At 42.7% G+C, this 15,796-nt stretch overlaps 1 protein-coding gene and 1 long non-coding RNA gene across 2 annotated transcripts; one reads left to right on the forward strand and one right to left on the reverse strand.

Annotated features, from left to right (window-relative positions):
• Positions 1-998: 998 nt before the first annotated feature.
• On the reverse strand, positions 999-5,423 carry LOC119057402 (uncharacterized). The gene is made up of 4 exons (XR_005084075.2): positions 5,011-5,423; positions 3,885-3,928; positions 2,264-2,327; positions 999-1,180 (listed from the first exon to the last, which is right to left on the reverse strand). It is a non-coding gene; the product is annotated as an uncharacterized LOC119057402 (long non-coding RNA).
• On the forward strand, positions 5,413-15,483 carry RFC5 (replication factor C subunit 5). Its single transcript, XM_037156137.2, has 11 exons — positions 5,413-5,574; positions 7,077-7,141; positions 7,412-7,548; positions 8,729-8,808; positions 9,450-9,523; positions 10,921-11,080; positions 11,815-11,896; positions 12,294-12,423; positions 12,975-13,052; positions 14,125-14,179; positions 15,019-15,483. Exons 1-11 carry the CDS (start codon positions 5,513-5,515, stop codon positions 15,113-15,115), a joined length of 1,020 nt encoding a protein of 339 aa, XP_037012032.1. The 5' UTR covers positions 5,413-5,512; the 3' UTR covers positions 15,116-15,483.
• Positions 15,484-15,796: the final 313 nt, after the last annotated feature.

The following is a 15,796-nucleotide window of genomic DNA, read 5'->3' on the forward strand; positions in this document are numbered from 1 at the left end:
ACACTGTGACCTTTCGCTTTGCGGAATGATGTCCACATGAGCCATACAGGTCAGGGCATGTTTTTCAACGATGAAGGGGGAGAGAGAGGGCGGCAGCAGAGAGAAAGATACATAGATCTGTTGCCTCCGATTTGCACCCCAACAGGAGATTGAACCCACAGTCTGGGTATGTGCCCTGACCGGAATTGAACCCACCACCTTTTCTGCTTAGGGGATGATGCTGCAATCAACTGGGCCACCTGGCCAGGGCCAGAGACTCCGCATTTCTAACAAGCTCCCAGTAGTGTCGATACTATTGGTCTTGGGACTCCACTTGGAGGAGGAAGGAGTAGGTAGGACTTCAGAAAAGGAAAGTCTAAACTCCAAATCCTGTGCCACTGGGAGCAAATGACACAACTTCAAAGTGGCTGGGACAGACACTGAAGGAAAGGACACTATTATCAGCAGAGCTGCCAGCCTCCACGGACCTTTTCAGTCCCCACAAAGAGCATCTACTCCAACAAACTACAGGAAGAACTGCAGACTAAAAGCCCTTCTCCCAACTTTCTGTCCTATTTCCCCATAGTGTCTTGGGCTTCTTGAATGACCTCAGGGAAGGGAAGGAACCCAACTCCCAGCTCCCCATAGACTGAATTTCCAAACCACCTCGGCTTGAGAAAAGAACATTGGAGGACCTGAGTCAAATATAATTATTCTAGAAATATTAAGTAATGTGATTTTTTCTTTTTTTAAGCCCGAGTATCACAAAGCAAATTCATGAGTTACCTTTTTAAATCCCAAACTTAAAGAGAATCAGATTCGTGAATCAACAAATAACAATTGATCAGTTATTCAATCAACAAATGGTAGGGGGCTGAAGAATGGATTTCCCTAAGCCCTGATGTGGAGCATTTTGGGGCTTCTGACAAGAAAGGAAGCAAGTGTCCTAAAAGATATGAGGAATTAAATTCCTTATCATTTGATGATTTTGTCATGCTTACCAAAGAAGATGGACCTTCCCCTTATACACACTCTTCAAATTGCTCTTCAAGATTTCTTTTTTCCTCCTTCACGCACTTGCTCTTCGTTTAAACATGATTTCACCAGTATAAACAGGTTCAGGAGAAAGACCCAGTTTGATTTTCTTCTGCCAGCATCTTCCAAAGATAGCCTCGCATCCCATTCTCTCATAAAAACAAGTCTTAAAAATAAACGAAGGCAGTAAATGCTGTGTCCAAAGCCAAGTTTGTTCCAAAGCTGAGAGTAATAAAATCCAGGGCTCCCTCTCCCTTATTCAATTTCAAGAGCAAACGCCTTCCATTGGCAATTTTGTTTGTAACCTCTGATCCTGCCATCTCCAGGAGCTGATGTTTTATTAAAGTGTTTCCAAGTCTGGCCCTGATTATATAAGAACATTTGTGCCTGTGCTCGTCAGTGTCACAATCTGCACAGAGGTACCAGCTTGATTTGCCCCAATCCTCCAGAAGTTCTAAAATCAGAGCAGACAGCAAGAAGGAATTACTGTATCTTTTTGCCTGATCATCTGTCCTTGAGAAATCAAAAGTCACAAAGTGATCCTACAGTATTTTTGTTTGGCCAGCAGTATTTAAATTAGTTTAAATACATTTAAATACAGGAATTTCACATAAAAATCCGAATTTCTGGTTTCTCTTGAAAAACAATAAGATCTGGCAACCTTTGTCTGCTGTCCTGAATGGCTGAATACTGATGCAGTGGACATTCGTGATCCTTTGGTGGCCAGCATCTGAACCCTCTCCTATGTCCAGCAATTGTTCCCAGTTTATGAGGCTCGGTGGGAGGGAGGCAGGTTGTCTTTCCCATCATCCAAGCTGTATACGAGGCCCTCACTAGCACACGACCCAGGCCTGGCCAATTTGACATGTCTCCCAGGCTTTTAAATGGGGCACTAGTTTTAGGAAGGATCCAGTACAAGAGAGAACTGGTGAATTCTTTCTGCCAATAGAAATGGGGAAAGCACTGTCCAGATTCTAGGGACTGTAGGGCCAGGAGGTTCTAAAGATCAGCAGCAGCAACGGTTTCCCCACTGGCTTGGTTCTGGGGAGAGATTTTGACCATGTTTTAGTTCCATGACCCATCTTTGTACCAATTTCCCAATGGGGTTCTCCAGCAGGCCTGCTGATTGTGAGCTACTCAGTATCTCCTTACTGTATTCCTTTTCTGCTTACATTTTGCCCTATGAGGCATGGGCATAGTTTCCCCCAACCCTCTTCCTAATTGATATCTTAACTTCCAGGATACTTACAGACTTGTGAGTTTATAAACCTGGTCTTCATCTCTCTCCTCTTTCAAGTGACAGAATTTTGACACTGGGAGAGAAGTTAAAAACCACTTACTGTGAGGATCAGCAAAGTAATGAGAAAAGTTTCCTAGAGCCGCCCCCTACTCCACATTTTCTCTTACATCTCATTGGACAGAACTGGGTCACATGCTCACCCTATAAGCCAATCAAGGAACTAGGGTTGCTGTGATCCATTTAGTCTATAATGCAACAACTTTGGCTGAATATTAGAATCACCTGGGAAGCTTCTTCAAATGCCCATGTTGGGTCCAACGCCCCAGAGGCCCAATTTAATCGGTCTGGCTGGATTTCTGGCATTGGAATTTTTAAAAATCCTCAGGTACTTTTAATGTCATCCCTCTCTCTAATCCACCCATCAACCACCACCCCTTTTTACAAGTGCTAACACAGAGGTAAAAAAAAAAAAAAAAACTAAACTAAATAACTTGATCTAAGGACTACCTTCAAGTAACTGCAAAAGCAGTAACAAAAGCACGCATACACATAAACCACATTTAATAGGACACCTTTGTTTTCCCAGAATATGCATGTGAGCACCCGTTCTTTTTCTTAGAAAGTGAAGTCACGGAGAACTCAAGGACTGGGGAGCAGTAGAGTGTGGTGCAGTGAGTCTCAAATTTGATCACATCACAACCCCCTGGGGGGCTTGTTACAACACAGATGGCTGGGCCCATCCCCAGAGTCTCAGGTTTGGGGTGAAGGGAAAAATAATGAAGATTTCTAACAAGTTCCCAGGGGACGGTGCGCTCGGTCCTGCTGCTGCTGGTCCGAGGACCACACTAGTGCAACAGCTGCTAAGAGCTTAGGCTACAGAATTGCCCTACCTTGATTAAGACCCAGTTCTGCTCCTGACAACTGGTCGGAAAACGGGCAAGTTACTTCACATGCACGAAATGGGGCCAGTGATATTAGTTTGGGATTATCACAACCATCAAGCGAGTATGATAAACATAAAGCCCTTAGAACAGTGTCTCAATTAATAACTGCCTAATAAATAATAGCCATTATCACTCATTCATTCATTCACTCATTTTACAATGAAGTGTTCCGTTTGAGCCAGGCAGTGTTCCAGGAACCAGGGGCACAGCGGTGAATAAGCGAAAGCCTAGCCTTTCAACCATCTTATAGTCCACTGTAGAGGCACACAATGACCTTTTAAATACATAATATATCACACAGAAGAATGCTACATTCCTAGAAAATCAAACAGCAGGTGCACACAGAGTTTTATGAGAACTTGATCCAGGCGTGTTTGAATCTTCCAGCTCAAGGAAACGATGGCATCGTGTTTCTGATTCAAAGGCCCCTTAGCAAGATGGCTCTTACGATGGGTGCTGAATAAGCCCAGGTTATGGCATTTTAGCCGGGGTTCTCCACAGAAATAGAACCAACAGAAAAAATATATGTGTAGATTTAAAAATATATTTCTATATTCTATGTTATACAATACATATATATTATTACTACATAACATTATATGTTAATAATCATTATAAATACTACATATTTTACATATTCATATTTATATAAATATTTATACTATACATTATAGGAATTGGCTCACTTGGTTATGGAGGCCAAGACATCCCACGATCTGCCATCTGGGAGCTGAAGACAAGGAAAGGGGGAGGGTGTCATTTAGCCTGATTCCAAAAGCCTGAGAATCAAGAGCACAGGTGCCCCAGGGCAGAAGATGGATGTCCCAGCTCAAAAAAAAGAGCAAGTGCACCCTTCCTCCGTCTTAGATCTTTGCTTAGTCTACCAATTCAAGTGCCCATCTCTTCCAGAAACACCCTCAGAGACACACCCCCAAAATCACACAAAAAATTAACCCTCACAGGCACCGTCACACCTGCCAATTCTTTAGGTTTTGTTTGAGAGGAAACATCTGAAACAAGAACAGGGTGAGTGGAGAGGGTGTTAGAAGGGAGAGAGAGAGAAGGCAGCAATGTGTGGGATGCTTTACATGTGTTATTTCATTTAATCCTCACAATCATTTCAGGGTGGGTATTGTGGGAGGAGGAGAGGAAGCAACCTGCCCTAAGCTAAGTGGGGAAAGTGGCAGGCTAATGAGCTGAACAACTGTATTATTAGAGTTGGCCTGGGAGGAAGCAGAGAGCAGGAGCATAGTCATACCACAAGCCACGCCTGATCCCCTTCTACTGAATCCCCAGGCGGGGCCTAGGGGTTGCCTACTGTCCGTCTACTCTGTTCCTAAAGCAGGTGACAGTGATGTAATGAGATGCAAGGAGCAGCTACTTTTGAATCAGAACACCATGACCCCAGACCAGTGTCATTTCCCAACATTGTTTTTCTCAACATGTAAATAACAAACTTTATTAAGGGTGCAATAAACATTCATTGCTGGGAAATACAGACCAGCAAAATAGAGGAAAATAAAGGTGGTTTATAATACCCTCACCTAAGAAAAAAATACCCTAAAATTTTGATAGCAACTCCCCTTTTATCTTCAAATCGTACAGGGACCCAATTCTCTATGCCTATTAACTGACCCTTTCCAATTACACATATTAACCTAATTGGAAGTCTGTTTAACTAATTAATTAATTGTTTTCACTCTGGATTTGTTTCTGGAGGTTGGTTCTCTAGATTTTGGGGGTAGGGACATGAACTTGGGACAGTATGAAATTGTGCTTGTATGGAGTTGCTTTTGAATTCGGAGTACTCACCTCACAGTTTTGGGGCCAAGAGGTTTTCGAGCCTTTTTTCATATGGCATCTATATTCAAGAACTGGCGTGGCATTTGGAGATTTTTTCCTCCGGATTTTTTAGCGCTGGCGGCTTTCTGCTCCTTTGAACAGCAAGCATTTGAACTTTGGCTATACCTGGGATTGGCTTTGGCCGTGAGACTTTAATTTGTAGTGATGACTAGCGGTTGCAGGGGTGGCCTTGCTTCTCCTGCTGCCCCCGTCACGGGGCTCAGAAGACTCAACACCGGGTAGAAGTGAGCGTAAGGGAAGCTGACGGCCTGCGCTTCACGGTAACCAGGCAACCGGCGCCTTAGCAACAAAAAGGGGCGAACCCTAAAGAGGAAGTCGGAAGCAGCGGCTAAGTCTCGCGAGAGGCGCTTTTGCGCGCGAACTCTAAGTGCGAGGGTCCCAGGGTTTGAGCTGTGCAGATTCCAGGGAGACTTGACCACACTACGGATCCAGACTCGTTCATCACCCCGCCATGGAAACCTCAGCGCACAGGCAGCAGCAGCCCTCGGCGTCCAAGATCAGGAACCTGCCCTGGTAGGAGAAGGCCCAGCTGCAGCGTCGGCTGCCACGGGGAAGGGGGGTTGGCCGGGTGGGCAAGCAGCGGGGCCCCTGACGGGCGGCCCGAGCGGAGCCATAGAGGTTGGGCTCCACAACCCTCCAACTCCTCAGTTCCATCCTCCTCCGTTCTTATGACTTTTGCCAGATCTTCCCTTTCACCCGCCCCCGTTCTTTTTACCTTAGGGGAAGATGTCTTCGCATCTGGGTGACAGCACAGGGCTTCTGACATTGCACTTGCTCCTGTGCCAAAATGTCCTCTTCGCTCTTGCCAAAATCTTCAATGCGATTATTGGTCAAATTCTAAACTAAACTAATGATAATAACACTCCCTGGTTAACTTTTATTTAAATAGCCTTCTCTTAGATTAGCAGGCATCCTATTATTAGATGTTTGATCTTTACAAAGAGCTTAGGAAACAGGTATTATTATCCCAACTTTACAATTGGAGTAATGCAGCTAATAGCTTAAATAACTTATATAATAAGATCCAGAAAATAGGTTTGGATTTGAACTAAAGTCTTTGGAATTTGGAGCTTGTACTTTTAAACATTTACTTCTACACCATGTCCTAATGATGTTTTAAAGACTGGTGGGATTTAGCTTGGATTTCCAAAAACTCCCCAGTTCTTGTCTAATAATAATTTGTTTTTATTGTAAAAACATGTAACAATCAGTTTGTAGTTGTAAGCATCCTAAAATGTACAGTTCAGCCCACGAAGCGGGTTCATTGTGCAGCCATCCCACTATATAATTCCAAAAGTTTTCATCATTCGAAATGGAAACCACATACCCACAGGCAGTCACTTCCTATCCCCTCTCTCTTAGCCCCTGACAACCACTAATTTGCTGTCTCCAAATTTGCCTTTTCTGCGTATTTCGTAAGAAGACAAGTCAGTATGTGGCCCTTTGTGACTGGCTTCTTTTCACTTACCATGTGTTCAAGATTCATCCATATTATAGTGGTTATCACTCCTTCTCATGGCTGAATAATATTCCATTGTATGGATATACCACCACGCATCTGTTTCTGTATACTTGGATATGAGTTTGACTTTGAATTCACTTTGAAATAATAGGTGCCCATCCTGGTTGAGATTATAGGCAGACAGCTGGAAAAGTGCAATTAGAGTTTACCAACCTCAGCATTATTGACATTTTGGGCCAGATACTTAGTTGCGGGGGAGGGGTAAAGGGGCTGTCCTGTGCACTGAAGGATCTTTAGCAACATCCCTGGTGCCTATCCACTAGATGCCAGTAGCAACCTCCACCCAGCTGTGACAACTGAAAATGTCTCCAGATATGGCCAGATGTTCCCTGGAGGAAAAAATTGCCCCTGGTTGAGAACACTAGTCTTTATTCAAAGGCAAAGGGTTTTGTTTCTCTTCCTCCTTTAGTTAGGGTATGAAAGGATTCTTCTGCATGTAACAAAATGTTCTTGTATTTATATGTGGTGTAATCCATGCTAAATTCTATTTCAGGGTTGAAAAATACCGGCCACAGACACTGAATGATCTCATTTCTCATCAAGACATTTTGAGTACCAGTAAGCATCCTTGTGCCAGTTGCTGTTATCCTTATTGAAGGACCTGTATAAATCTCTTGGTGATGCTGTCTTTGCTGAGTAATAACTTTGAAGACTCTGATTGAGCTTTATGGAATGTTGCTGTAAGAGTTGGGTCCTTCAGGTTTTTTATTCCTGCATCTGCCTCTGATTTAAACATAAAGTTGTAGTGCCTTCAGCCCAACTCCAGGGCCCACGGTGAATGAGGCAACTCTCAGAAACTGACGGTGTCTCTCTTTTCCTAACCTTCAGTTCAAAAATTTATCAGTGAAGACCGACTGCCACACCTACTTCTCTATGGCCCTCCGGGGACAGGAAAGACATCCACCATTCTAGCCTGTGCAAAACAGCTGTACAAAGACAAAGAATTCGGCTCTATGGTCTTGGAGGTAATTAGGAGGATTATTCTTACTTGACAAAGGCCTGCAGTCTCTTTTAGTTCTCCTAGTTTTGTTTTACTTTACAATTAAGCTGTCCTGCTGGTGGTTGGGAAAGAAGCGGATGTAAAATGAGATATTTCAATTCACCTTTTTCCTGTAATTGACTTCGGTCTGGATTGGCATTAGCTAGCTGTAGGGCTAGGTGTTTTTCTTTGCTGTTGCCAACTTGTACCCAACACTCAGTGGTCACACAGTGAGTGGTCACTCAGTTGCTGGATGTCTCCCATGTGCCCCTCCAGATGGCATCTCCACATTGCTGCAACTGATTCTTGTCCTGGAAGGCTGAGCTTTATAGCAACCTCTCTTGCCCTCTGGCCCCTGGTCAGCTTTCTCAATAGGGGCCTTGGCAGGAGGGGGGGTAAGGGAGGAGAATGATGCCTGGTCCTGCCCTGGGAGCCACCATGGCTGACAACATCCCCATCTACAGGGCACATCACATTGCCTTCTCCAGGTGGCAGTGCCATTCCCCCATGAACCCCTTAAGACTTGGGGCTGGTAACGGGCCCCAGTAGTCCCTGAGGTATTACAGTTATTGCACCGCCCTTGTGGCTTCCCCATATCCCACTAGCACCTTAGAAAATACTTCTTTACCTAACTCTCTTCAGAGTACTGAATTTGAGTATGCCATCTGTTTACTGCTAGGACTCGACTAATACACTTAGATTACAACATTCTAAGTATTGTTGATTGCAAGAAAAAATTTTTTTGTTTCAGATCTTAGAACCTTGCTGATATACATGTTCTTACCTCAATGTATTAAAAACTTGGTAACTTCTGGGTTGCTCTATGTTGTGGTGGCTAAACTTGGCATCATTCTGCTCATGTTAGAGGTGCCGTTCACTGAGATCAGGCCAATTAATTTAATTATTCCTCCCGAGTATGTCAGTGATTGTCCTCAAAAGAGGAGAGGAATACCAGTGTTTTGCCTTTCAGAATGTAATGATCTAGTGAGTTACGAGTTTTAAACACAAATGTGATCTTGCTTTTTTAATAGCGATTATCTCTTAGGTGTCTAATTAGACTTGGAGACCTATCTTGCTGAACTAGATTGATAAAAAGATACATTAATTCACAAACATGTACACCAACACGTTTTTTATTTATTCTGGCTTCTCTCGTCCTCATTTAGCTGAATGCTTCAGACGACCGAGGAATAGATATCGTTCGGGGACCAATCCTGAGTTTTGCTAGCACAAGGACAATATTTAAGTAAGAAATATTTGCATAATTCCTCTCCCTAGAGGTTTTAATCATTGAGATCATAGGGCTTTTTTTAATTCTCCCCTATGCCAGTTTGTAAAGGGGAAGAAAAATGACTGTCAAAAGCAGCCGTGAAAAAGAGATAAAGTGCAGGGATGGTGGTAAAAAAAAAAAATGCAAATACTGAAATAAAATGATCAAAGTCTATATCAACAAGGTCTTTGGGGAAGCATTAACTTCATTAGTTAGCTGAGGACTGATTACATCCTAAGAGATAGTTTCAATTGAAACAAAAATGAATTGAGATCAGGATGGATAACTAGGATAGTGATAAAAAAAAAAGAGATAAAAAGGCATAAGTGAAGGTGGTGGAGAAAAAACAGCACTAGAGAAATACAGTACTGTGTGGAAGAAATATGAAGGTGCCAGAAGACTAACAAAAATACAGGAATCAGACTTCAGTCCCCTTTAAGAGTTGAAGGACCGATGGCATTTCCTCTGTTGTGACCACAAACATCTGCTTTGGTCAGAGTTCTAGGAGAAATGGACTCTGAAACAGGGCCTGATGGCACAAATGTGAAGCTGTAGGTTTGGGCCTGGAAGTTGAAGGGATGAAGAAATCTTAAAACAGTACTTGTTTGTTTTCCTAGGAAAGGCTTTAAATTAGTGATACTGGATGAAGCTGATGCCATGACTCAAGATGCCCAGAATGCCTTGAGGAGAGGTAAGAAGAGCTGTTAAATGCAGAGTATTAATGGTAAGAGTGAGCTGGCTGATGAGCACGCCAGGAGAATTAGGAATTTTGGACATATGCGTGGATTTTTCATTTTCATTCATTTCTGGCTCAGAAATCTCTGTATACCTTTTTCCATGTATCCCACCTGATGATCTAGGCAAAATGTCTCCATTTGGGGGGTTTTCCCCTTTCAGCAGCTTAAAGACAGACAGAAGCCCTTCCGGTGTTTCATTCTCTTCAGCTGGCTTCAATTTCAGGGTTGGGAATTTTGTATCATTTGATGAAGATTATGGAAAGCCTTTCACTCCTAAACTGCTGGATAGATGCTCTGCTGTTGGTACCCTTAGATACAAAATAGCCATGAAAATTCCAGAAACTTATTCATACTCAGTACATAATTTGGCAGGAGAATATTCCGTGGTTTGTCTGTTTTAAGAGGCCTGGGGCAGTTAATTTCTTTGAAAGGACATTCATAATCTCATCAAGATTCTGAGGTAATCAGCTGAAAGAAAAGGATGATCTTTAGGAATTCTGGGGAAAAGGAGTGGCTTGTGGCCAATGTTTGAAATCAGGGGGAGGAGGACAGAATTATCTTCTGGTCCTGGCTTTGGCAGTCTTTCTTTAGCATCTTGTTCTGCAGAGCAACTGTCAGTCCAGGCAGATCCCTGTGCAGAAACATTGGGTACCTACAGAATCAAACTGGCATCGTAAGCATCTCTGAATTTGGGTTGTTACTCTCTTTCATGCTCTAAGGCTTTGAGACAAGGTCCACTGGAAGTCTGCAAAAAGCCACACCTCTCCCCACCTGGTAGAAGGTGGAAGATCATCCTGCCAAATACATTTTATCTAAAGGACAGGAATAGCCCTGGCTGGTGTGGCTCAGTGGATTGAGTGCTGGCCTATAAACCAAAGGGTTGGTTGGCAGTTCGATTCCCAGTCAGGGCATATACCAGGGTTGTGGGCCAGGTCCTCGGTAGGGGGCATGCATGCAAGGCAAGCACACATTCATGTTTCTCTGCCGTTCTTTCTTTCTCTCTTCCCCTCTCTAAATAAAATCTTTAAAAAAATGACAGGAATACTGTATTTCATATTTCAATGGAGTGGGATGGCACACAGGAATCGTGGTGAATCTTAAAGAAGCAGTTCATAAAGTCCCGTGGAGGTGACATGTTGGTGGGCTTTTGAAAGAGAGTGGATGATTCCTAGTCCTGACCACCCCAGTGACACCTTCTCTAGTTAGAGTAGCATCCCACTTGTTTGCATTCTTAAATTCTTGTTATATTCTTGTTACCTGTACCATTCACATGGCCACAGAAAAGTTCAGGATTTCTTGGTCCTTGGATGAATCAGAATGGAGATGAGGTGGTTTTCTTTTCTCCTGCCAGTGATTGAGAAATTTACTGAAAACACCAGATTTTGCCTCATCTGTAACTATCTATCAAAGATCATCCCCGCCTTGCAGTCTCGCTGTACACGGTTCCGATTCGGTCCCCTGACTCCTGAACTCATGGTTCCACGCCTGGAACATGTTGTAGAAGAAGAGAAGTAAGTGTATTGAAAAGCAGGAAAGGTAGGGGTCTTGGGAACTGAGTGTGGTGTAAGTAGAACTCTGAGATGACTGGGTGGTTTACATTTAAAGGTGCTGTTTGTAAACAACTTGAGTAGGATGCCTAGCGTCAGGGTTTGTTAGCTGTTGTCATTTTCTCTGGTATGTTATGAACATTCTTCGTAAAAGTCATTTGAGTCTTCTCCTTCCATCTATCTCCCCTGAAAGCTGTCTGTTTCCTCCCCTTCTTTTGTCATTGGAAACTGCATGCTGCCAAGTCCCTTCTGCTAAGATGTGTCTAGCCTTTTTTTTTTTTTTTTGACTGGAAGGAAAGGTACTGGGATTACATTCAGTGTAATCAGATGCTGAGCAAGTAACTAGCCTGAACTGCTGCTTGTTTGAAAGGCGGTGCTTTGACTCTGCTCACACATCTCACCAGTGCCCTTTCCTCTCCAAAAAACATAACTCAGAGCCATTTGCTCAACACAGCAATGCTTGGTCCTAAATAAGGGTCTTTCTGGACTTTGAGTGGGCTGTGACTACTTATGTGAAGCCATCAGCCCAGAATTCCAGAGTGAATTCTAGATCCTGTAGAGCAGGAGAGTACTGTTAACTCTGTCCTTCCCTTTTTTTTTTTGTTTCAAAACCTTAGTCATTCCAGGCCATCTTGTTCCCTTGGTGAATGCTTGGGCTCTTCTGGGCCTCTCAATCCCTTCTGTTTGTTTTCCTTTAGAATCGATATAAGTGAAGATGGGATGAAAGCACTTGTGACTCTTTCTAGTGGAGATATGCGACGGGCTCTGAATATTCTGCAGGTACAATGCTAATCCCAAGTCATTGCTTTGGAATAGTTCAAGAAATGTGTGAGGAACAGTACAACCAATCTGTAAATCCCGTAATCTAGAACTGGTAAGACCTTGATCTCAACATGTGTCCATGACCCCCCACCCCTGTGTTTTGATTAACTGAAAGAATAATTTGTTGGAAACCAGGGAGAGATAGGGAAGGATTCGACAGCTGTAACATGCCAACAGACAGCAGCATCTTCTGATGAGGCCAACTCATTCCGGCATATATAGAGAGGGTTCAAGCTCTTCTGTACCCTTGTAATGCTGCTGTCTGCCTGCACTGTCACCTCAGCAGTTTCCTCCTGACCTGCCTGCAACTTGACAGGTGCTGTGACTGCCACTGTGATTCTCTCCGTTTGCACAGAGCACCAACATGGCCTTTGGGAAAGTGACAGAGGAGACTGTCTACACCTGCACAGGGCACCCACTCAAGTCAGACATTGCCAACATTCTGGACTGGATGTTGAATCAAGACTTCACCACAGCCTACAGAAGTATCCTTTCCCCGTGTCCTGCCAACAGTGCTTTAAGTGCCCAAGGCATGAACATAACCCCAGGAGCTACAGCTAGCCCCTACACCCTACTGGCAAAACAGATGTGTGTGACTGTGGTCAGCTTGCTGTAGGAGTAAAGTGGCTGTGGGTGGAGTGGATACTTGTCTTTAATGCCCCAGAATTATTCCTGAAGGGTTCTGACCTAGGAACAACTTGAGGGCACTTTACTCACAGATGGAAGAGATGCAGTCTTTTTCCTGTAGTCCCTGTAACTCGTTTTGCTGAGAGATTATAAGCGAGGTGTACTGATATAAAGCCTTCTGGGAAATGCATTTCATTCTGTTCTCTACTAGAGATACAGCTCTTTTAGAAAGATCTTATTGAAGATGAAAACAAGAATTGGGGTTCTACATGTGCAGTTTCAGACTGAAAGAAACAACTGCTGAGGTTAGAGACCCTACTTCTGAAGTCACTCACCAGGGTTAGGATTCAGATTCTCTGTAGTGTGGTTTGTTCTAGAACTTGTTCCCTTTGCCTTAACCTCTCTGCAGATATCATGGAGTTGAAAACTCTGAAGGGGTTGGCATTACATGATATCCTGACAGAGATACACTTGTTTGTGCACAGAGGTAACCTATATTATTCCCTAGTTGAGAAACTGCAGGGAAGGTGCTTTGTGGTTAAGGGTGGTTAGAGGGAACTTGAGGTTTCATTTTTGAAGTAAAGAAACAGGAATGAAGTATAAACCTAATTCATTTTTAGTTCTGTCTTGTTATTTAACACTTCATTCCAAAAATTCTCTGAACCCTGAGAACTGCTGGGGAGAGGGTGATAAGTCCTGAAGGCTAATTCCTTCAAGGGTCCATATTTTACAGCCACAAGTAGTATATTTTAATTCATATTCTAAAATTATTTTCCCCCAAAAGGGGGGAAGATCTATCTTCATGTAAGCGAAAGCAGTCTTAACTAAACCATCTGAAGTTCCACATTAGGTCATTATCTTTTATACAGAGACTTGGTTTGCAAGTCCTGGCAGCACATAGGCACCACCTCCCAGACCACTTCAGTTGGCTTTTTCAGGGAGAACTGGGCATCAGTATTTTTCAAGTTTTCCAGGTGATCTGTTGTGCAGCATTTTGGAGAAGCTCTTTCTTCCACAAGTCAACCGCACAGACAGTTGGGTCCGTGAATGTGGTTTTGCTGGTGCCTTTATAGGCCTCTGGCTAGTTTGTGAACTTCTGCTTAAGAACATGGTTGGTTGGCTCAAGCCCAGTTCTGCACTTTGATTGTGAAAGCTGAGCATAAAATGACTTAGAAATCAATAATTTTTAAAATTGGGACAACTTTTACATTAACTTACATGGCTACCCAGTTGCTAAAAGAGCAGTGTTGAAGATTCTTCCATGTTCTTAGGATCACTTTGGAATCTGGTTTGGGGTGTGGTTGTTTTTTGGGGGGTGTTTTTTTGTTTGTTTTTGGCTACACTGTAAAGACTCACAAAATTAATGGATAAAAAAACCAAAAACCTATCCAATTTTTACTTCCTTAGAGGTGTGATATCTAGTCATCTGAGGCTGCAAACAAAGTGTTATCCATCTGATTTTTAAACTCATACTTGCCCTGTTGGGGTGGGGGGTTGGTGTATTTTTTTAATAGTAGGGAGTGACAGACCTCATTCATTTGATTTTGTTTTTCCCCCAGTTGACTTTCCATCTTCAGTTCGAATACATTTATTGACCAAAATGGCAGAAATTGAGTGAGTACTTATTTCCCAATTTTAATTATTTTCTTCCTTTTTTCTGCGTTGTGGTTGGTTTCTAATTTTTTGTCTTAATCATTCCTATATAGTAGTACAATCTAGTTTTTGGTGGGATTAATGAATGAAACTTGGGGAAAGGTGTGAGATGCTTAAAGAACATGAATAAACACAAGGACAGGTATAACTCAAATTACATATTTCACTTAAGACTTCAATGGCTTGGTCCACATTGGTTCTGGAAATGCTTTTGTCATTTGGGAGGCATGCTTCAGTTCAGACCTCTAGGTCTCTGGGGAACAGTCTGCTACCAGCTGTTAAGGCGTTTTGGCATGGCACACTCAAGTTTATTAGAGGAAAAAGTAAACTCAACTTTCTACTTTGGCTGGTTCAGTGAACAGTTATTAGCCCCCAGTGAAGCTGGTGGCTGGCATTTAAGTAGGCAAAAGCCTTGGGTTCAAAATAAGACTGTCAAAATAGACCAACTTTAATTTGCCCTCATTGGCTTTCAGATACACAAATTAGGTGACTTCTTATCACTATATTATGAATATTGTGATTCTGCTTTTAATGGCTGAATCACTTAAAAGGTCAAAAGACAAACGGCAGAGTCCTGCTTTATGACTACACCACAGAACCAGATAAATTAACCAAACTTCCCAGTGAAATAAGAGGAAGTGTTTAGGACAGAGAAGAAAATGTTAAGGGACACATATAAGATTGATGTCGAGGATAAATTTTTATTGCCTCCTATCCTCCTTCAGATTTTCAGTCTTTTGTTCTCTTGTCAAAGTGGTACTGTCTGATACTCTCTATTCTTACCTTTTGATTTCTTTTAGGTACAGACTTTCTGTTGGCACCAATGAGAAGATTCAGCTGAGTTCCCTCATTGCAGCTTTTCAAGTCACCAGAGACCTGATTGTCACAGAGGCCTAGATGCTGACATAAGATCATTTGCTACAATTCTGAGGCCCAGCAGTGACTAGAGAACAGGAGACTTGGTTATGGGATGAACTGCCATGTGGGGTCAGACTTACATAAAGTACCTTGTTTGTGGCTGTCTGAAGCAGAGATGTACAAAAAATTTTAACACACAGCTGTCTTATTGCACTGCCCACTTGTGTTTTGTAGGAAGAAAAAAAAGCAAACACCTTTATTTCAACCTTCAGGCTTTTTCTCTTTTGTTGCTTGGATGACAGGAAGTTAGCCTACCTCATTTTATTTCGGACACTAAAGCTTTCAAGTCTATATGGTCTACGTCTTCCAACTCAAGATAAACAGAACATCTCCAAAATCAAGTATAATCTGTGACCTTGTCCATGTATCTCTTTTTAGGGTAGATGTTAACAGATTTCTGGCCAAAACTGTTATAAAATAAACTCAATTCTCATACTTTGAAAACTGGTCTTTATTTCTCCTCTTGAAGGAGAGGAGTTAGTAGCAGGTTCCTCACTGTGAGGGGACAGTAAACTTCCAATTTATGCCATTAGTGGCCAGAAGTTGCACAACACTCATGTGTATTTAGTGCAGAGGGCATGTGAGATTAAGCCTGCACCTGTCAGAGGGATGAGGACCTGTGCACAAACAGTAGCATTTTTTCAGCAGTCATGCTGCATT

Source organism: Artibeus jamaicensis, unplaced genomic scaffold (assembly GCF_021234435.1).
Source record: "Artibeus jamaicensis isolate MK-2021 breed Jamaican fruit bat unplaced genomic scaffold, CSHL_Jam_final contig_525, whole genome shotgun sequence".
Classification (NCBI taxonomy): Eukaryota; Metazoa; Chordata; class Mammalia; order Chiroptera; family Phyllostomidae; genus Artibeus; species Artibeus jamaicensis.